The sequence below is a fragment of the Cololabis saira genome, chromosome 2 (assembly GCF_033807715.1).
Source record: "Cololabis saira isolate AMF1-May2022 chromosome 2, fColSai1.1, whole genome shotgun sequence".
NCBI lineage: Eukaryota > Metazoa > Chordata > Actinopteri > Beloniformes > Belonidae > Cololabis > Cololabis saira.
The window spans coordinates 8,760,072-8,783,011 of NC_084588.1; the positions used below are offsets into that span (position 1 = coordinate 8,760,072).

At 42.3% G+C, this 22,940-nt stretch overlaps 1 protein-coding gene across 8 annotated transcripts in view; it reads left to right on the forward strand.

The window, feature by feature from the left end:
• Nucleotides 1-21,832, forward strand: part of znf536 (zinc finger protein 536) — a 209,177-nt gene extending 187,345 nt beyond the window's left edge. For 7 of the 8 annotated variants that reach the window (XM_061737265.1, XM_061737241.1, XM_061737257.1 and 4 more), the window contains one exon: nucleotides 19,233-21,832. In XM_061737265.1, coding sequence (XP_061593249.1) covers nucleotides 19,233-19,387 — 155 coding nt within the window. In that variant the 3' untranslated portion in view covers nucleotides 19,388-21,832. Of the gene's footprint in view, nucleotides 1-13,730; nucleotides 13,790-19,232 lie in introns of all 8 variants that reach the window. The other variant, XM_061737297.1, reaches the window with a different exon arrangement.
• Nucleotides 21,833-22,940: the final 1,108 nt, after the last annotated feature.

Below are 22,940 nucleotides of genomic sequence, written 5' to 3' on the forward strand. Positions count from 1 at the left end.
CTGGTGATGACTCTTGTTTTAAGTGTAATGAGATTTTTTGACTAAAAATTAGACATTTTAACTAGAAATAAGACAAATATTCCTTTTTTTTTAGTTTTTGCAGTGAGCGAACCTGCATTTGAAAAAGTTCCAATTTTCTTGACCACACAGATAAGCTCCATAGACTTCTGTGATGAGTATTTGCTGGACGTGTTGATTGATACTCTAGTTAAGTTCTGTGACTCGAAACCTTGCCATACCTTAGCTTCCACTGAATTGACGCCACTGCATGGCAGCAGGGAGAGAGAGAGACATGAGATGATTGTTTCCCCTGTGCCTGTTTTTTACATGTTCAATGTCAGGTATGCAGGTTAGTATAAGAGGAAAAAAAAAAGAAAGAGGTTCAAACTGCATGAAACTGATGTAATTACAAAGTTACACGATTCCTCAGAAAGCAGAAAGGGTTTCAGACGGAGTTTGGTCACCTGACAAGATCTGCAGCCGAAGTCCGAGGAGTCGACAGAGAAGTCTGGCGGCGTCACATTAAAGATCTTCCCTTACAAGTACGCAGTTTAACATTTCAGTGACATTTCAGGGGCGTCTTTTTTCCTCACGCAATTCAAAAAGTCAAACCCGGCCCTTTTTCTGTTTCCTTTAAGCCTGGCAAGAGCAGGGAAATAAAACAAAATCCCAAAGACAGGATGAAGTTGAAGCAGTAATTCAAGATAAATAAATGAGCCAGAAGGTTTACAAGACTTGAAAGGGTTTGGCCTTGGGTTTGTACAAACGAGAGAGAGGGGGGAAGAATTGAACACGCCGTCGCTCAGGTGGACGTGGTGAGCGACATGTCAGATCTTTTTCGCTTCTCAGCCCGCTTTCCCACAGTCCTCCTTCTCCTTGGCCTGAAAATGACGCTTAAGAAGGTAATGGTGTAAATGAAAGCTCCCCCCTTTCACTCTATATGTCTCTCCATCTTGCTCTCTCAGAGGAACAAAGAGGCTTTATTATACCTCCCTGTCAGCGCCGCTCGGCGTCTCACCACTGTACAATCACTGTTTTCAGCAGCACTGCCAGCATGGGGTAAATGGGGGGAGAGAGACACGGAGACAGGTACAGAGGGAACTGGAGTGCCTCTTTCCACTGCTTTTATTCAACAGTAGTTATCTCAAAGTGCTTCTTTTAAAAAAAAAAAAAAAAAAAAAAGTTGTAAGCACACCCTTCATTTTTTTCTGCAAAATGTCTTTGTAACGCGGCTTTTCTTTTTTCTTTAAGCTTGAACAAGCAGTGTAATTTATTTGAGGCTCTTGTTCACATGACACACATAGGCGAGCGCACGCATACACACTCCTTAAGTCGAGAGATATCTTCTTATTGGGGAATCTTTCAATAAATCAATGTGACTTTAAACACATTTCCCAGGCGACACGGCTGACCTGATAAGAAGTGAACTAATCTCTTTTGAGGCTGCCGGGAGAGCTTTGAACCAAATCTACTGTGCATCTATCACCAAGGTTATTTGTCAATGGCTGCTAATCCCAGGTAAATTTCCCTGGTTTTATATCAGGGTTCTCATGTCTGAAGTTTTTCGGCCTTGGGAAAACAACAGAGCAGCTTCCAGAAAGACGGGGAACAAAAGAAATGTTATGGATTTCAACAGCAAACAATGATGCGGGGAGGGAGAGACACACGGAGGCACAGTTTATGAATTCCTGTTTATACATTTATACCTATATACGGTATATCTGTATCTACCTATATCTATATATAAATACATATATATACATCTATATCAATATGCATTTTAGTTTTTAGCCTAGTATCCTTATCTTTTAGTGTTTAGAGTTTTTAGTGTTTTAATTGTTTTTATTCCTTGCTTTGAGCCAGTGGCAACAAAATTTCGTTCCACTTGTACTTGGACTTTTGGAATGATAATAGTGAACCTTGAACCTTGAACCTTGATCTATCGTCCCTTCTTCAGTCATGCGTTTTTCAATGTGCAATGTTGTCGCCAAAAATTTATATATTTCTTGGAAAATAATTTCTGAACATCATTGTGCAATACAAAAATAAAAATTGCAGCTGAAAATGAAAAAAAATTAAGTGTCTTTGAGATCTTTTAAAAGCACTCTATAAATAAAATTGATTATTATTATTAATTGATTATACATAGATATAGAGTAGATATAGATATAGATATCTCTGTATATATATATATATATATATATATATATATATATATATATATATATATATATATATATGTGTGTGTGTAAATATCATTGCGTGGCAGACTTCACACCCTTAAAGTGGCTGCTGTGACCAGAGAAGTACCGGCTGTGGTATTTTAATCAAAGCGTGTTGTTTCATTATGACCTCATGGGATTTTGTCAACTTCTCCATGATCCTAAGCAGCACAAAGAAGCTTCCCACTCAGGTGGAGTAGGGTTGAACTGGTGATATAGAAAAAGGAAATGTTTTCCTTAAGCTTCTCATCGTTCTTTATATCATTTCCTTTGGAAAAAACAACACTTTTTAGAATCACTCAGAACATCTTTTTTTTTTTTCTTTAAATAGATATGCGTGGCAGCGTCGTGGCTTAGCGGTTAGCACGGTTGCTCACAGCAAGACGTCAGCTCCCGGGTGTGGAGTTTGCATGTTCTCCTCGTGCTTGTGAGGGTTTTTTCTGGGTACTTCCTCCCACAGCCCAGAAACATGCATGTCAGGCTGAAGGATGACTCCAGATTGTGAGTGTGACTGGTTGTGTGTCTACATGTGTGGCCCTGCGAGGTCCAGCAGACCCCCGGGACTGTGTGTAGGTGGAGAAGATGGATATATCATGTTATTGAGATCTCAAAACAGTCTACTTTACCATTGATCTGTCATAACAACTCTAAATGTACGATGACGGAGGCCGAGGGACGCGTTCTCAGTGAGGTGTGATGTCACGTGTCCGTGAAATCAGGTCTTGCATTGGATCTCTTGAGATGACGTTTTGAATGCACTGACACCAAAGTGACATCAACGCTTAACTTGTTGCCTGTCACACAGCGTCGTGTCCCTCCACGCAGTATTTATCAATAAACCGTTGAGGGACGGCGCTCTGAGAGGGCTCCCTGCCTTTGCCGCTCGGCCTCGTGTGGAACGAAAAACCTTTTCAACCGAGTTCCTTTTTCCATTTTATTTTCATGTTTCTCCTTTTTCTTCTTTTTTCTTTCCGTCCCCCCTCGGCGCACCCCCTCACCCACCCCATGTGTGCCGGAGATCATGGAAAATCTCTCGCCGTATCTGTCATCTGTCATGCTCTCTGATGAACAGTTTTGATCTCTCACTCTGCTGTTTATGGCCGATGTCAAGCAAAAAGAGTCGTAGCCGTAAGTGCTTACACCAGCGTGTAAATAGTTTGACGTGTGGCTCCGTAACAAAGTTGTGGAAGTAAATAAGGAACAAAACAACCGCGGAGAATCGCAATTAAGTTGTACGTCTGCATTATGAAATGTTTGGAGAGGCATGATTTCTGCCCCTCTCCTTTACGTTTATGAGCCTTTATGTCAGAAGGTGTTCCTTTGTTCCAGGAGGACTCCTCGGCCGGGAGATCAAAGCTCCCGGTCCGCGCACGTGCACACGCACATGCACGTGCACGCGCACCGCACGCTGGGATCGGGGAAGAAATATGTGGCATATAACGTGATGCTGCTCAATTCTTCCATCGTGAGGTCATGGCGTGAACGGCCAAGTGGAGGGAGGACTTTTACAGCTGAATGGAACAGACATCACATATCAACATTCAGATCTGTACAGCATCATCCCTGAATGTTACCAACGCCCACGTAACGCGGGAAATATGTGACTCCAAAGCAAGTCTCACCTCGTATCTGTCCTGTCAGGTCCACATGTTACTCTGATCCGGGGTGTTTGCAGCCGGATGGCTGAGCGGATGCACTCAAATATGGGCTAAAAAAACAAGCTTTTATGCAACTTGACAGTAATGACATTAATGACATTAATGACATTAATGGGAGCTCACAAAGGGGATTCAAAATGAAGTCCTGTGTTTAGGGATGTTTGGCAGCAGGTCGTGCGTTTGTCTCGACCGTCACCTGCCAGCAAGCTGCTGCCGCCTGTCGTGGATTTCTAACGCGACTTTTATTTCCGGTGGATCCGATTCTGCAGCGTGGAAAAGACTGAACCTCTAATCTCCGGGAATCCTTTAGTGCCTCGATAGAATCACTTATAATCACGGATGTGATGCACGAAAATGTGGCTTTAATCTTTTTTATTTGTTTAGTTTGTGTGAGCGTGTGTGTTTCTGTCTCAAGCAGGAGAAATGGATACGAAGAATAGAATTAATTAACAATGAATTGACATTTGAAAATTGCCAAATCAACTATATTTTCCCTTCCGTGTTTCGTCCGCTGTATGTGTCACGATGTTTAATGCCCCCTCCGTACACGTGACGATAAGAAAGGCTTCACACTCTTTATTTTGTTACTTATAAAGGAGAACAACTGACGCTATCCTGCACCACATCAGCACTCCACATCCCTCTCACTTATCCACGTTGCTGTCTCTCATATATAATCAGGGAGTTTAGAAGACACAGAACAATATACTTGGTTGGGGTTAACACGCTTTAATACCCTCCGCGGTTACTGGGATCTCACTTGGACCCTCCCAGAAACACCGACAGCCGACAGCTGCGTTCCTGCCGCACAGAAACTGCTCCAAACTGCAACAGCGCTCTGGAAATGTAGATGAAAGCAGCAATCTCCCGTTTTCCTGTAAAACCGGCCTGTTCAAATGGTATTGCGGGGGTTTCCTCGCTTTTTTTGTTTGTTGATTATCTGTGTATATTAAAAAAAAAAAGTTATCACAAGCTTGTCAAGTTGCTTTCTAAATGAGTGTGTGTGTGTGTGTGTTACAGAAGATTATTAGGGCCATGCAGGAGAAAAAATATTTGATTGATTGATTGATTGATTTAATTGTTTATTTCGAACACATAAGGAAAAAAAAAATTTAAGGAAAAAAAAGATTTTAAAGCAAATTCAAAACATACAGAAAAAAAAGCAACAACAACAAAAACGTAATACAAACAGGGAAAAAAAAACATTTGAGGGGAATATTTTTTTATTGTGCACTTCGAGAAAAAACATTTGAAATGTTGAGAAAAAAATCAAAATGTCAAGAATAATGTTGAAATACAATTTGGAGAAAAAAGTCGAAATGTCGAGATTAATGTTCAAATACAATTTCAAGAATAAAGTTGAAATTTCGCCTTTTTTCTCAACATTTCAACTTTATTCACGAAATCTTGACTTTTTTCTCAACATTTCGACTTTTTTCTCGAAATTATACTTCAACATTAATCTCAACATTTCGCCTTTTTTCTCGACATTTTAACTTTTTTCTCGACATTTAAACTTTTTTTTCTCGAAGTGCATAATGAAAAAAAAATCTTCCTCCTCTAAAATATTATTATTTTTCTCCTGCCTGGCCCTAATACTGTTCCATAGTGCGTGGCACAAGTGTCTAAAACCCAGAGGTTTGTTGTTGAGACGGGACGGGGACAAGTGAGTGCTGGTGTCCAGGAGAGCTGCAGAGTAGAAGGCCTGCAAACAAACGACGAGAGACAAGAACAGAAGGAGGAAAATGGAGAGAGTGTCAGGGATTCATGAGGATGGGGGGGAGAGGAGGGGGTGCTGGTGGGGTGTGTGTTTGGGGGTGGGGGTGGTGGAGGGGGGGGTGATCTTGGAAAGGTTTCGTATATCATAATTATCCCGTTAAGTAACGGCAGAGCGGCCTCCCCGGGGGAATTTGTCTTAAATGGAAGATTTGCAAGGAGAACGGGTCAGAGAGAAAGAGAGGGAGAGGAACGGCTTCCAGTCGGCAGGAAATCCTGTTTACATTTACATAATCATATCAACGCTCACTCCTTCGTCTTCATCGTCTCTTTCTTATGCCTTTTCAAAAGCAGAAAAAAAGGAGAGAAACAGATGAGGAAGGGCTCCGGGCTGCTGGTTGTTGCTGTGTTTTGTTTTTTTTTCTGTTGTTGCTCGTTATTTATTTATTTATTTTTTTTGGCTGCTCTTATTTTCTTAAAAGTGCTGCCAGTGTTGGCAAGAGAGCCTGTTTTATGGAGTCGCTTGCCAGCACCTCCAACCTCCTCTTAGCTCTGTCTTTCTGCCTCATTATGTCGTCTTTAAGTGGGATTTCTCAGACCTTTTGGCCCCCTTCCCTTGTTTGGCATGTTGAAAAAACATATCATAAATAAGGTACGGCATTCCCGCCCGCGTGCGGCTTAATTGAGATTTGCTAAGAGCAGCGAGCAGATGTTTGTGGCAGCAACTGTTGAATCATCAGAGACCGCTGAAAGCCTATGAAACCGTCTTAAAGAGAAGCCAGGTGTTCTACATTTTTCATTTCTCACTTTTTCTCTCCTTACATCAAGCGACGCTGAAGCGGGGATGCAAATGCGTTTGTATGGGGGAGACATATGGGTTATTAGCAATGCTAAACTGCTGTGAAGTGTCTCCATCTTCACCCCACTTCTTATCTAAAGCCAGACTGAAATAAATCAAAGGAAAGAAGAACAACCTGAGTGGAAGCCCAACGAAAACAACTAACATCAAAGGTTAACGAGATGTTAAAGGTTAATTGATGTTAACAATACATCCTCACACGGCGGGAACTTTTCTCTCAAGAATCATGCGTTTTCATCACATATAGATTCATTTCCCCTGAAATGGAGCCATATGCTTTAGCATAATGTGGATAAATGTGCATTTTTATGCTTGTAGAACAATCGTATGGGTGTAAATGGTATAACTGCATCGGATGTAACATGAACAGACCCTAAAAGAGCCATATCTTAACAGCTGTGCAACAAAATAAGTCAGAATCAAATTTGTAGGACGCGTCACCAAAATGCACAGGGCACGGCGCATGTACCGGTGGTCCAAACCTGCTGTAGTCTGAAGCCGTGTAACCGGCTTTTAGAAGCACATTCTTTTGTTTTTGATGGGAGTGATTTATTTGGCCTGTGAGGAGTCGGGGAGGAAGACGGATGAGAGGGTCAGGCTGAGCTTTGGATAAGAGAAGAAGTGCTGCCGGGTCGTTTCCCCAGCAGCCTCCGGTCTACCATTCTCACTCTCTAACCGATGTATTCTTTTTCTTTGGTAGCCCCTCCGACCCTCAGGGTCACTGTTTGTCAGATGGTACAAATTCATTTGATTAATCAGTTGATACAGAAATAACACACTAAATCTAAAGTAACAAGGCCTCCCTTCACATCCAGGACACTTCATTCAATGACAACATCTACTATAAATATATGTTGTGTTTTACGTATTAGAAAACCAAATACATCTAAAATCTCACCTATAATCAAATATTGTCAAGGGTGCATATTCAGAATAATTATGGCAGTCTTAGGGACCAGTTAAAGTCTGCCCTTTATAGGGAGCGTGGTGTAACAACGATGTCCTGAAAGCTTTTATTTGGGTGTTTTAAGTCACGACAGGGGGGCAACACGGTGGCTTAGTGGTTAGCACTGTTGCCTCACAGCAAGAAGGTCCCCGGTTCGACTCCCTGGCCCAGCAGGGTCTTTCTGTGTGGAGTTTGCATGTTCTCCCCGTGTTTGCGTGGGTTTCCTCCGGTTACTCCGGCTTCCTCCCACAGTCCAAAAACATAGTAGGTAATTTGATGAGTCTAAATTGCCCGTAGGTGTGAGTGTGAGTGTGCATGGTTATGTCTATATATGTGGCCCTGTGATGGACTGGTGACCTGTCCTACCTCTCACCTGTACTAACCTGGGATAGCAGCAGACCCCCGTGACCCTGCAAAGGATAAGAGTGGGTATAGAAAATGGATGGATGGATGGAAGTTACGACAGAATCAAAGTCTGATTTCACATACCCAGATCGGAGCAGAATTATCCACATTCTGCACATTTTCCACAACCTGGCCCTTTATCAGCACTAGCTTATCCTGGAGACCAGTTTCCAGCGATGCTATCCTGCAGAGGAGAGGGGCGGAACCAAGCCTGACGACCGACTCCACCACTAACACCGGCTGCTATGAACAGAGCTTTGAAACCATGTCAACGAAGGAATTACATCACTTTCTTTGTTTGGTTTGTTTCTTTTAAAGCATTAGGACTGTGCGAAATCGTGCCAACTCTTGAGAAAAGGGCAAAACTGAGCTCTTTAAGTGACGATGGCAGCGGCGTGAGTTGCTTACTGTCAGGTCTTCGCTGGCGTTCACACACTCCAGGAAACTCTGTCAGTAAAGGTACCGGAGGTTCAGCCTCCAAACACGGAGACAGATGCTGGAACCTTAACATATGGCAACTGCCTGCACTTTAGTACCTCAAAGTGATGCACATGTTGCTCTTGTTCACATATCCTATATCTCCTCCTCTTCTTTGCCAGCGCAGAGAAAAGCGCCCAGCCCTGCGGGCTTTCTCCATCCTCACATCCTAAAAACTGCTATTATTTATTTAGTTGGGACGTTTGTGGGAACCCTCTCTCCGTGCCGTGACAACCCTGGGAACCGGCGACAGGTTCTCTGTGATCATAAATAACTGTGATAGCTGCGTTGCGATTATTTTCCTGTCTGTCTTTCTGCGTGTCACATTAATCTCCCTCTGTAGAGATTTGACTTCTTTTCATCTCACTATCTGCATCTTCATCTCACTGGGAGTCGGTTCAGGAGTCGTACTTTTTCTGGCTGCTTAACTGTAGTTTGGAAATATTAAGAATGATACCTTTGTACTGACGCTGCTGTTGTTAAGATGCTCAGGTGACCCCACCGGGGGGGGAGGGAATCCCCCCCTCGTTTAGCCGTGTTTAACACAAGACTGGGTCCTTTGGTTTCCTGAAGGGTAGAGTTACTGTAAGCCTTCATTCACACTCATTCTCTTTCTGTCGACGTTTGTCTTTACAAGAGAGTCCTAGACTTTAGCGGAACAGCACACTTACTGTTGCCCTATATAATGCATTTTGCCCTATATAATATTGTCCTATTTGCTTCTGTGTCTCTAGTTCATCCTCTCCTCCCCTCGTGATCCACATATTTCCTCCATAATGTTTCATCACATTCCCTTTGTCTGTCCTCTTTTGTTGCAGTCAAATGGAGGGTTTGGGGACACATTTACTGGCAGATGAACAGACTCTTTCTTCCTCACCAGCTCCCATCTGGCTCTGTGCCATATTGTATTAGTAACCAGATATGTCACGGCCGCCGAGCTCTTGCAAGAAAAAGGTGTCCACTTCTGGTAGCGCCGGGCTTAGAGATTCACACCTACAACTCGGAGAGTTGACGTTGGAAAGCGGTGGCTACGTTCCTGTCGTTGCACGGTGATGCGTTCGGACTCACAACAGCAGATACTGTATACAGTATTTGCAGGGAGCTGAGCGATGCGAGCGCAGGGGCCGCTAGCTGAAACTCATTTAGCAAGAGGGGATCAAACTAAAGTACAACCATATGCGTTACCCAGTCGTGGTTTCTCGCAAGTTTACAAGACCTCTTAGGGAAGAAAACCCCCAATTTATCACAGAACCATTCTTCTTAATGGCAAGGGTGCCGATACAAACCTCAACTATCGTGGCCTTTGGCCTTTTTTTTATTTGTCCCAGAGAATGAGGGAAGGATATTAGTCTGTACGGACTGAGAGATTTAAAACATATACAGCGTCTATTGCAATGCGGTTTGTCTGTAGGCACTTTTCAGGGAGCAGAACCGGACCCCCCGAGCAACAGGAAGTGACATAGTACGTTACATGAGAGATGACACAGAACAAAGCTAAGAAAACAAGCAGCTGTAATGAGTCCGGGTGACCTCACCTATTCATGTCCCTCAAACAAAAGCGTCCTTTTCACAGCCGAGTGGACAGCGGAGACGGTTCGGACTCGCAGGACCGCAGACATACATGGTCGCCGTTTCCATGCATCCAGAACAAAAGCACACATCAAGAAGAAAACAAGTTGTATTTCATGTTTTGGACAAAAAAACAAACACGCTCTGTCATGTACTTGTTCATCCGTTTGTTTGTTTTCACTTCTTTTACCTCGATGACTGTTTTTTTTCCCGGCAGCGCGACGTGTCCGACGTGTTTAAGACGTGGCATTTTCCCCCCCTGCACATTCCGATACCATTATGCTGCATTGTTGCTGCATAAAAGGATGTATTATGTTCAGCCCCCACCCCAACCCCCACCCACCAGTAAAAGGGCAGAAGTGGACCCAGTTTTTATCTGCTGAACGAATCAATCAGGATTATGTCAGCTGAAAAGAATCACAGACAGCCGTCGCCAGGCCCGTCTCCAGGCCCGTCTCCAGGCCCGTCTCCAGGCCCGCTCTCCGCCTGCGTGCGCGTCTGCGTTCGCGTCTGCGTGTACAGTTTACTCCCTCCATCGCTCAGAGGATGGGAAAGTCTGCAGCGAGGGGAGAGACACTTGTTGGTCGGGAATGGTCCTCATGTGGTGACGGAGACTTCATTTCAGGTCTCAAACGTGATGCCATTTTATTTATTTTTCGTAACTATTTATGTATTAAGCCCCTCTCCCCCACCCACCCCCCACTCCTCATCTAAGGGAGGACTGGAATGGCACTAATTATCATTTCAGCAGAAATGATTAGGAGATCAAACAGGGATCGAATGCCATTTCCTTCCATTAATGCGGGGGGTGGTGGGGGGTTTAGAGTGCTTGTCATGGCTTGGCTGGTCTTAGGGCCTGTGGAGAGAAGAAATAACGGGGGGAAAGAGGGAAGAATGGAGCAGAGGCTTAAGAGGACGGGGGTGTGGGAGGGACAGAGGGACGGAGAGGAGCTGCTCGGTTAAAGGCCAGTGGATCACTGGAGTGGAGTTTAAGCTGAACACCAGAAGCCTGCTGCTCCAATAAGGAAAACTTAGTGACATCTTTTTTCCTGTGAGAATATTCGCTTTTGTTCTAATTTATTAAATATTACATTTGTATTTTTTTCTCAAAATAAAACCGACTCCCAAGCTCAGATGTAATACAAGCATAAAAAAACTGGTGAGCTCAGTGTTTGTTGCATCTGCGGCTGAAAGAGAACCGGAGGTAGATATCTGAGAGATTAGAGACAAACAGCCGAGCAAACGGGGCAGGAGGAGGAGCGTGGATGAGCTTGTGATTGTTTCTGCATGTCAGATGAGAGAAATGTCAAAGAGAATGTGAGAGATGACCTCTATGTTCATCGCCCATTAATGACCCTGCAGCTCCCAGCTTCATTTTCCCTCTCATCAAAAACATTAAAAAAAAAACATTTCCTCCTGTCTCCAATAGTCATTTCCCCCCGCATTGTATTTATGTATCGAAAAAAAAAAAAGGTAATAGATCAAGCACATTCCATTATTCTCTTATAAGATCATTAGCAAATATAATTAGATATGAAAGAAAGTAATTTGGAGAGAAGAGGAGAGAAAAGCGCTATCAGGCAGAGAAGACAGATTGTAGCATCAGAGTGTTTGGGCTTAAATTGCTCAGCGGAGGTATTATCAAGCCGGCAATCTTTTAGCCTCAGAAAGAGTTTTGAAGACAGACAGCGAAAGATAGAGAGAGGCCACTAACGTTGCAGTCGTCCTTTAATATTATTTTCCTTTCTTCACATTTTGCTGCCTTTCTACTCTCCTCCTCTGCATCTCTGCATCCGGTCATAGGTATCACCTCCTGTTAGGGCTGTGCGATTAATCGATTTTAAATCTAAATCGGATTTATTAATCACAATCAATGTTAAAAAAAGGCAAATCGGAAAATGGATTTTTCTTTTTTGCAGGTGGCTGCATTACAGACAGAGCCCGTCTAGTCATCTTTGTTTGGTCAAGAAAAATGTAAATGTTGTCACTTTACTAAACTCTTACAGTATCTTTCACTTAATCCCCAATAGGGACATTTTTTGCTATTTTTCTTTAAAAATAAAGATAAAATATTTGAAACAATTTATTCCATTGTTTTTTGTAGTTTTGCCAAAAAAATCGAAATCGAAATCGAAAATCGGGTTTTCAGAGAAAAAAAATCGGGATTTTATTTTTGTCCAAAATCGCCCAGTTCTACCTCCTGTTAGAGCCGAGAGTTTGTTCCCAAACAAAACTGAGTTTATGAAAAGAAAGCAAGTTGACAGGGGAGTCATCACACACACACACACACACACACACACACACACACACATTATCACACACACAATTTATCACACACAGCAGAAAACAGGAATCCTTTTTCTACTTGCTCGTCGCACATATTGATTCACCTTTCGTATTATTTTTACAACTTTAAAAAAACCGAAATAACACACAAATCAGGCTCTGCCTTGAAGTCGCTTCTTGAGGAACCTTTTCCTTTTTGCGCGTCTCTCGTCTCTTCTCTCACTCGCACTCGCTCCCCTACCACTCTCCACCCGCACGCAGGAGTTTCCGTCACTCTTTTCTTGCACCTTAACAGCGTAACTCTGTTTGTCTAATAAGGATCTGAGTCGACGGCAGGCTGCGAGCACAATAATCCTGCTGCGTTTCACCACAAATTTGCCTTTTTTTTCTCTCCTCCTCACCCCTTCTTCTTCTTTAGTTATGCTTTGAGGGATTGTGGGAGGGAGGGGGGGAAGCAGGGTGGGAAGGGTGAAGAGGAGGGGTGGCAGTATGGATGTGGATTTTTCTAGTCTTTTGTGTGAATCACAGGGAATGGTAACTATAAACATCCTGTATTCATTAAAACCATCTAAAAATACAATTTTGGAAGGGAGGGGAGGGGGGGTGGGGGGGTGAGGGGATGCGCTCACTTCCTCGCCGCTCCTCCTCGGTGTATACAAGCAGGCTGTGTTATGCCTGGTGCTGCTCATATTTACATATTTATAAATACTGGGCTGTACAATGAGGCGAGGCTGTGCCAAGAACAACAGTTTCTGAGAGTGTCAGGCCCGGGTGCCTGGGAGCCGGGACCAAGCAGCCACCTTCAGCGGCCTGGAGAGGGCTAGCACAACTCTTTCAGGGTGCTTTCACACCTGTCCCGTTTGCAGCAGTTGTTCCGAAACAGGGAGCGTTTCCCCCTAAAGATCGGTTCGTTTGGTATATGTGAACACAGCAATCACGCTCGGATGCGGGACAAAACAAGCGAGACCTGGAGTGGTTTGTTTGCAGTGAGAACATAATCAACACAGCAACCGACACAACTCACTCATAACTCTCTTACGATGCTCCATAGTTGTTGTTTTTCCCGGGGTACGGAAGAGGAAACTCCTTCCGTGTTCATTTCTGACCAATGAGAGAACAGTTGGTTCGTGCATGGCATTTAACAGCTTTGAACCGCTACAGACGGTTGCCCAAAAGCCACACCGAAAAACGAAACAACTGTATCGATTTAGCCCCGGAATCGGAACAAAACAATTGTAACTTGAATTGTAACTCATTTGGACGGAAAGTCATTGCACTGCGATGCAACAGCCTACTTGACGTTTCTTTTTTTTTATTATGTAATTTGAAAACCCCTTTAAACTCCTCACGTGTGCATCCACACGTATGGAGACGAGGCAACTTGTGTGAGAACGCTTGTCTTGTGTCCGGTCAGTCCGGTCCGGCGCACGATAGCTTGATATAAATGGATATAACTCAGCCCCTCTGAGGTTTCCTCGGGGTTTCCTCGGCAGCAGCGGGACCGCACGACCCATACCTGTTACATGTGAGCGACTGTCACCACTTCAGCCCACAGAGTTATTCCAGTTGCTCTTTTCTTTCCTTTCCTGTAGGTGGATTTCCATTACTCTTTTCCACCAAAGAAAAGCAACAGTTCTGAAATCAGGACAAGGTACTGCTGCTGGAGGGGGAGGGCTGACGTTTCAATCGAATCGAGTGTTTTACAAATGAACGCGACTCTCAGGAAATGATGGCCTGCAAGATTTATTTCTTCTGAATGAGTGTAATGAGTGTATCTCATTCTAAGAGAACAAGGAAGATCTCAACTTCAAATAAGATGGACCAAAGCATCTGTAGTTTTAGACAGATTATTGCGTCTTCCGCGACCGCTGTTGTGAAAGTAGTCAACTAAGACAAAAGGCATCGTGTGATCACTCAAATAGTCATTATTATCTGGTCATGTAACCAACTAGGTCATGTCCAGGGCTGTTGGAGACGTGCAACTGCAAAGAAGATCTGTTTCTATTACACTTTTGTCCTAAACTGGACTATTGACATGTCTGATGCAAGTTTAACAATAGTCCGCTTCAATGCTGGTCATTTCAGTTCCTGTTTGTCAGATTTTTGTCACTCTAACTGCCTCAGTGATGTAAGTTTCTGCGTACTGCACTGAAAAACGAACTAATCTAGTGATGACCCTGGTGAAACGGTCCACACCTTTTCATTCACACATACAGTATATCATCTTCCTTGTAAACGTAGCTCCAGAACGTCCCCCGATATAGAGATCATCCTCCTTCACTCAGATATTTAGCTTCTTTCATTTACTGGCTCTGATGCGTTTGCCCCGACAGATGACAGCCGATAGAAACGCCTTCCCCTGCAGACTTAAAGCAGAGCTGCAGCAGATGCTGGAAATACTGAAGGGCCTGCGCCCCAAGTCCAGCCTGCCTGCAGTCAGACTCAGTGGTGCATCTCTTGTCTCAGATCAAATACAGTCTTAATCATGAAAATCATAAACCTTACTTCTAAAACTCAATATTAACTTATAGTTCAAATGTAGAAACACCTACACCTGTGTTTGTTTATGCGTTTATATTTGTAATCTACGTGATGTGGCTGCTGTTGATGTCAGCTCATCCTTCTGAGGCGACATACATAGGGTTACTAATTCCTTGTAAAATAAATAAGGTACACCTCATCAACCCGATTGCATTCACCTTTCCTGGCGTGGTGAATTTTTTTAGCCCCTTTTTTTGTGAATGAAACGATTTTTTAGCTATTTGACTCGAACCTGAATTGAATTAAATGCATATTTTTGAATGCCATGAACACATGGAAAACAAATTATTATCCAGCAATTCACTTTAATACAAAATTACAAAATGACCTGAATAAAATGAGTATCTTTCCTAAACAGAAACCTGTCCTGCTTAACTTAAAATAGTATAAATTAATATAAAGAAAGCAGAACATCCATTCTGTAATAGTGCACATTTTTAGTGCAATAACAAAAGTGCAAACAGAAAGTCTGTAGAAAACTTGTAAACATATTTGTGCCTCAAAGGCCATGACTGTAGCTACAGTTGTAGTAAAACAGAAAAAAATAACTTATGAACTCAACAGCTCAATGCCATTTTCCTATTTTTTAACTCTCACAGTAATACGGGACAAAGTGCATCCCTTTTCAGCTCAATACGGGACTCGTACTTTAGTTTATAAATACAGGACGATTCCGTTTTTCAAGGGACGGTTGGCAACCCTAGACACACATCCACCACCACCTCCTCCCCACACGGTCTCCTGCACACGTGCACGGTGCAGCGGCATGCCATTGTTCCATCCTCCGTCCCATTTATCCATTCTGTTGAGCATGACACATGTATTAACAGTGGATGGATCCTGGAGCGCCGCGTTCCTCACGCCATATGTTCCGCTTTCCCAGGTCCTCTCCCCCACAAACGCCCGTCTCTCTCTCCTCACCCGTTATCTCAGAGATCGCCACAAGTGGGCAGAATTACTCCTTTTACTTTGGGGGGATGCAGCGACGCAACGGCGATAAATGTAAATCGGCACTTTCTGATTATTGTTCTGAAATGTGAGAAAAAGATGGTTTTTGGTGATTTGCATCTGCGCCACGCCGCCATCTCACTGCTGCTGTGCACGCACGCTTTTCTCCATCCCCAAGACGGGCCGAATCTTTGAAGGAAACAAACAGATAAGCCTTGCATTCATGTGATAAATGAGTGCCAGGCAGGTTTTCCATGTCTGTTAGGTGCATCTGCCATCTACCCGAATGGGAAATTAAAAACTGAGAGGGGAAGTTATGCTAAACCTATAAAGTTGGCCAGGAAATCTCTCCCCCTTCACAGCGGCAGTTGTTTGGGGAGAAGGAGCACCATGCTTAAATAATAACATTCCAGGTGGCTTAGTTAATGAACAGTGAAAATCAAATATGGGGCCTAATCTGGAGCTCGTTACAGGAAGTTTCTTTACAGGGAAGTCATGGGCAAGAGGTGCCCTTGGGGAGAAGCGGAACACCTTCTGAAGCTATAAAACAAATGAGTTATATTTTTGTTCAACTTAAGCTTTTGTGGATTTTGGAAATGAGATCAGATTTTTTGTGGCGGTTTGCTGATTTCAGCAGCAACAACAGAAAACAGGGACTAGATAGAAGAGTTCAGGTAGGATCTTATTAAGATGATTTTAATGGAGAAGCGTGGAAACTGAATATTGATGAAAGGGACGAGTGGAAATGCACCTGGATGTACCGTGAGCTCCGTTATCTCCAGGATGCATAACAGTTCCCTTTCTATTTTTGGTCTTAGTTTGCCATCTTGTGGCCATGTTAGCTCATAAACCAACATCCTTGTTCAGACCTGTAATCTGATATGTGGTCAGAGCAGCAGAAGATGCTGTTCAATCCCAGCGAGACAGAGTCCACTGTTCATGCCGTTGCAGTCTTTCAGCGTTCCTCTCAGAAAAGGAGATTTGAAAGTCCCACCTAAGATATATTCTACCGTTAAAGCGCAATGTTTGGTCCCCGGTGGCTCCTGCGCACACACACAGCCTCACGTTAAATCAGACGGATGTTTTATCATGTTATTAACTCTTGATTTTCCCTCAGTTACACTTGCTCCACGTTCTGAGATCCATTTCCATACTTGTGAAAGCACAGTTCAAATAAACTTGTGTTTTAATTTGGTTTTGTCAGATTCATAACCCCACTTTAAAAGAACATGACATGCAAATGTGCTCACTGGTGTTTTATTGCAAAATAATTTTGAAAGAAGTTGCTGAGGGAATGAGAGTGGAGGAACGGGGAGGGGGGGGGGGACTGTATTATTTAGTGGCCGCTGCTCTGGGACCTAATTACATTTATGCATTTCTTACTGTCTCACAGAGACTCCCAACTTTTTTTATTACAATTACTCACTTCTCTCCTCATCCAGCGTCGCACTTCCTGTCACACTTATTGAGCCGGGAAACTTCCACGCAACAAGTATGAGGCTAATCTACTTGTCATACCTATAATGTGCTTGATGGCTAATATTTTCAAAATTATTATCTCCCTCAACATCCAATAACAAACTCTGCATACGTTTATTTTTTGAAAGATATGCAAAAAGCACAATTAGGAAGATGCCGGCAGTAGATTAGTACAGGTAGAAGGTTAATCGTTACAGTAAGCAGCGTGACGTAGACGGTTATCAGAACCTGAAGACGCATTTAAGTCACAACCAGACACCTGCTTGATAGAAGCTGCATGTAAATCCAGACGTGTGGATGCAGATGGTCCACATGCCAACCACACCTCATCCTGAACATCTAGAATAGGACTAGAAATTCTGAAAGGTCAGTCCGCTTTGAGACTGTTAACGTGTTTCTTTCATGCTGTAGCTGATTTGTTTCTTTCATTTCCTTCTCTTTGTGTGCGTGATGTTTTCATGTGGAGGTGTTTGATGCACAGTAAAGATTTAATATCCAAATATTGGCCAACATCTGAAAAAAATGTTAACAATCAGACAAGAAATAGTTGAATTATGACTTCTTTTTTTTCCCAGGAGAATCAGTTGTTTACTTTAATGTCTATTTTATTTGCATATTTTTTAAATGTATTTGTTTTTTAACCCTCACTGTTCCAGTTATTGTGGATGACCAACGTGTAAGGAGCGTACCTGTCTCTGTGGATATGAAAAGGGGTCTTGATTTGAATTTTTAAATGGCATCACTGCCACAAATGAATGGGGGGGGGCTAACCGTTAAATATCAATGGAAATGTCATTTAGGATGTAATCTAGTACTGTAATTTACAGACAGACGCCCTCAAACATCCAATCTGTCCACTGAGGTGGGGTGGGTGTTTATGTGCTGCGGGGTGGGGACGCTATGTTTTTTTTTTAACAATATCTTTGTTGATTTTTCACAAAGAGGATATTATTATAAAGGACATTTCACAACTATTTTTGACTTAACAGTCTTAACCCCCCCCATCCCAACTCACATCCATTCTCTCTTTACATCTCTCTTGTTATAAGATCCAAAATTAGTACAAAATAACATATGACAGTATTATAAGTACAGTCCAATGGTACCTCTAGCAAATTAAAGATATACATAAACAAAACTTAAACGTAAACTAAAATTACACTTTTGCTGTCGCCCTCCAAGACCCTTCCCCTTCCGAGGTTCACCACTACTCTGATATTTAGGTTCCTGCCCTGCATTTTCCTCACGTAGAAGCACCTATATCTCCTTTTTTAATGAATTGATTCAACGGTTTCCAGATTTCCTCGTACATCCTGAGTTTGTTTTTTAATGTATATGTTATTCTCTCCACTGACATACATTGTGCCATAACCTTGATCCAAGCACTGATTGTAGGAGCATCCGTTTTCTTACAGTTAAGAACAATAATGCTTTTTGCCTGCAATACAGCAAAATCAATAAATTTATGTTCTTGGGGTTTCAAATTGCAATAACAACGTAGGGTCCAGTGGAATATTCATACAGAACAGGATAAGCATGGTTTTATTAATTACCTCCCTCCAGAATATTTTAATTTTGTCACATTCCCAGACACAGTGCACAAATGTTCCCTGAACCTCAGTGCATTTGAAACAATTGTCAGGTATATTACTGTTATATTTATGTAATTTGACAGGAGTTATGTATGTCTGCATTAACCAATTGTATTGGAGTAGCTTTAGATTTGTATTTGCTGTTTTTTTCTGAGATTTTTCACATATTATTTTCCAGTCATCTTCTGAAATGTCCTCTTTTAAAGCAGCACAATGTAACTTTCAGCTTTTGTTCAGTTTGGCGGCTCCTTTGGACAAAAGCGGTAGTGCTTTACCAGTAGTGTGGCAGGGTTCCTACCATGCTCCTCAAAGTTACATAGTGCCAGTGAAGGAGATACAGACCCCTCAGACCATGACAGAGGTTGGAAGTTGATGTACCATCACAATGACTCTGGAAATATCATATTAAGGTGGAAAAGTTACATTGTGCTGCTTGAAGACCGCCCTCCATGTCACAAGTTTAGTCAATGAGGTTTCATGCTATGTTGGCTCTGCGATGCTAACCTGCTCTCTTGTTCTCTCGTCTCCCCTCAGCACATCTGTGGGTAGGAGAGGAGGACCAGCCCATGACCCGTGACCCCACGTTGACCCTGGATCCCAGCCATCTCAGCAACGACCTTCCCCACCCCAACAACCACAACCTAGGAGACCCCCAGGGGCTGGACGGCCACGCTGTGAACAAAGACTAACGGCCGGCGGCGGAGCCAAGCACAGAGGTGGGGATGATGAGGGCGATGATGAGGAGGAGGAGGAGGAGGATGTGGAGGAGGAGGAGGATGAAGGTTAAAATGAAGGAAAACACTATGACAAAAACTTTATTTAATATGAAAAAAAGAACAAACAAACAAAAAACACACGCTATGGTCAGAGTGAAGAAGAGGTGCGAACCGTACGGCGGGACGTCTGGGACAGTTTCCTGAGGATGGATTTGTGGGACGGACCTAAAGACTTTTGCAAGCATCCATGGACACTAAAAGTGACGGCAACCTCCCTGTTGTGTCTCCTGTGGTCTGAACACCCCCTCGTCCTTGTCGTCTTATGCATAGTTTTTGTTTTTCTTTCTCTCTTTTGATGAAACTACCTGTCTGATTAGCACTTCCTGTAACCGGCCCTGCAATTACTGATACATTCCTTGAGCTAGAAAAAAAAAAAAAAAAGTTGTCGTTTTGATCTGGGCTGAAATGTAATTTTTATTGATGAAATGTTTTTTTTTCTTCCTTTTTCCTGATAACTGATAGTTATTCCGCAAAGTTCTCAGTCCATCCTTATATTGTACCTGGTAGAAGGTGAAACTCGACTTTAGCAGACTGTCGACTGAGACCGAGCACATTCCTGTTACAACTCGCCACTTCCACCGGCTTGGCCCGTCGGCCGGTATATCTTTGCTATTTATGTCCCAGGACCATCACACTGAGTATTGCTAACAAAAGGATAGTTTTGTTGTTGTTTTTTTGTTTGTTTTATTTCAAACTAAATGTAATTTGCTTCCAGAAATCACAAACCAATGCAGGTGTGACAGTGGAGCTAAGAGTGATCAACGAGCATTCAAACTGCCCTAAAAATATTCTAAATACTCGACATACCTTCCATCTTCGTCTAGCTTTCACCGTATACCACTTTGTCTTTTTTTTCCCGTGTTCTGTATTGTTCGGTTGTTCAATACAGCACCCGTAGGTGCTCGATGTACATAGAGAGATATACAGCAGCTGGAAAAGGCGACAACGTCAAGCGTTTTGTGATGAGAAAAGAAGACGAGATGTAGTTTAATGGCCACAGACTAAAAACAGTTCTTCTCAAGTTTGAAAGGGAGGAAATAAAACACACACACGTACACATGTACACACACACACACACACACACACACTCAAAGAAAGTGGGAACAGTTGCTTTTTTAACACCCCGGACCCTTTTTCTCTTCATCTCTCACGTCAACCTGAAGGACTCTCGTGTTGCAAATGTTTGTAAAATACTGCCACCGATCATTGTTGCACAGTGTTACTGACTACTGAAAATGGTTTGATGTATTTACTTTAAGATGAAAAAAATTAAATAAACATAAAACTGGAAAAAAGACATATTGTGTATAGCCTTAGATACAAGTCATCTGTTATTACTTCTACAAAGCTATGTAACTGTGCTAGACTGTAGGATGTAGGGTTGATTTGGTTTGATTTTATTTTTTTATGTACTGTACATTAATGCCTTGTCCATTTACTGATCCAAAAAAAAGAAAAAAAAAAGGAAAAAGATGACAATCGTCTGCTGCAAAACATATTTGCCCCCGTATATACAAACCCATTATGCATAGAGGGACTTAACCTTTCTGATTTCTTTCATTTGTTTTGATTCTCAGAAGTATTTTGCACTGTGATAGTATTATAAATCCAACCTATACAGTACAAAACTAGCTAACTAACTAAAATGAAGGCGTGTGTTTGTGTGTCCCTTGGCATTGTGAAATGTTTCTACGTCATTTTTTTGTGAACCCAGAGAAAAAAAAAAAAGTCTAATGCGGTATGTACAGTCCAAATACAATCCAACTTTTCTTTTGTTTTTCAGTTTGACCGGCCTCGATACTGTATGTGGCTTTGACAAAGTTGTTTCTCAGAGTTCTTTTGTATGCTCACCTCCTTCTGACCGACACCGTAGGCCTGTTAGAGCATCAGCCCGGGTCATTTTCAGAGCTCCGGTTCCAGCTTGAGAAGATTTTACTGCAGTACAGCCTCCAAAACCTTGTGTTTTTATCTACATTAAAATGATGTATGTAGATTGCAATGAGTCAAACTTACAAAAAGAAAGGGGATTTAAAAAAAAAAGAGAGACTTAATACTTTTATGGATTTGGAAATGGGGTCAAAGTAAACCAGTTGGATGTATTCTGCTGAAGGCACTGACCAATGGCTTTGACTTCTGACCTTATCTCTGCTTTCCAGGGGTATAAAGATGAGAGATTAACGGCGAGAGTTGAACTTGGGCTCTCTCCTTCTCTGAACCAGCTATAATGATCATTCCACTCCACATATAATGTACAAAACCTGTCTTGTGAGCTGAACACTCTATGTTTTGCTGTATCCTCATGGCAGATGCTTCGTTTTGTAACTACTGAACTGTACTTATAATAAAAATAAAATGTATTCAAACTAAAAAAAAAAAAGATTGTTCCAGACCAGTGGTTTGTTTAATGTTTGTTATGCATTTGTTTTGGGGATCTTTGACCTGGATCAAGAATGCGGTCCGCCGTGTTTTAAGATGGATACACGCGTTTGCACGAAATGATGTAGGAGTGACAGGAAACACCGGAGGGAAGGACACGAGGTCAGCCTGAGGGCAGAGACACGCTGGGTTTCACACGTCTTTGTTCTTCTGTCTGCACTTGCAACGTCTACATTTGTTTCCAGTCTCACCTACACTAGTAGGTATCGTGTATCGTGCGAGCTGGAAACATCTTAATTTGACCTGTTAGACGTGAGACGAGCTGAAGCATCGCAGATGAGGGATCAGATCCTCTTCCTAGGGATTTGTTAAACTCTGGAAATAACCTGTGAGTGGAAATAAATAGATACAACATAGATTTTGTGATAGAGCAGGGGTCTTCAACCAGGGGCTGGAGGTACTGCAGGGGGTCCTCCAACTGAAAAAGAAATAAAGGCAATTTGAATCCAAATAATTTGTGAGTTAAAAAAAAATAAATAAATAATATATAGGCTAGATTTGAGTTTTCACACATATATATATATATATATATATATATATATATATATATATATATATATATATATATATATGAAAACTCCATTAACCGGCGATGATAATCTACTTTTGACGATAACTATTTAGTAGTCTACAACTCTACATAAATGATTCGACGTGAGTCATGTTGACTAATGTCAACTTTAGAGTGGAAAAACGAGCTAGCTAGCTGTTTAAGAAAAGAAAATTTGTTGTGAAGTATTTCATATTTAACGCTAGTTAAACCCGAAGGATAAATTGGTGACAATAACGAAGCCTAAAGCTGGTGATTGTAACGTTCCAGCTCGGCCTAACGTTACTCCTTCCACGTCTGACGAGGCACAAGTTTCATCAACCGTAAACACATGTAGCTAATAACCCAGTCAGGAATTGGTTAATAAGGTGATATAAGTAGAATAAAACACATTCAAAAGTTATTATAAGCCAGGCTTAAAACTTGACACATTAAAACATGGAAAAAAATAAGAATTCCAAGCATGGTCCCTGTTCTGTT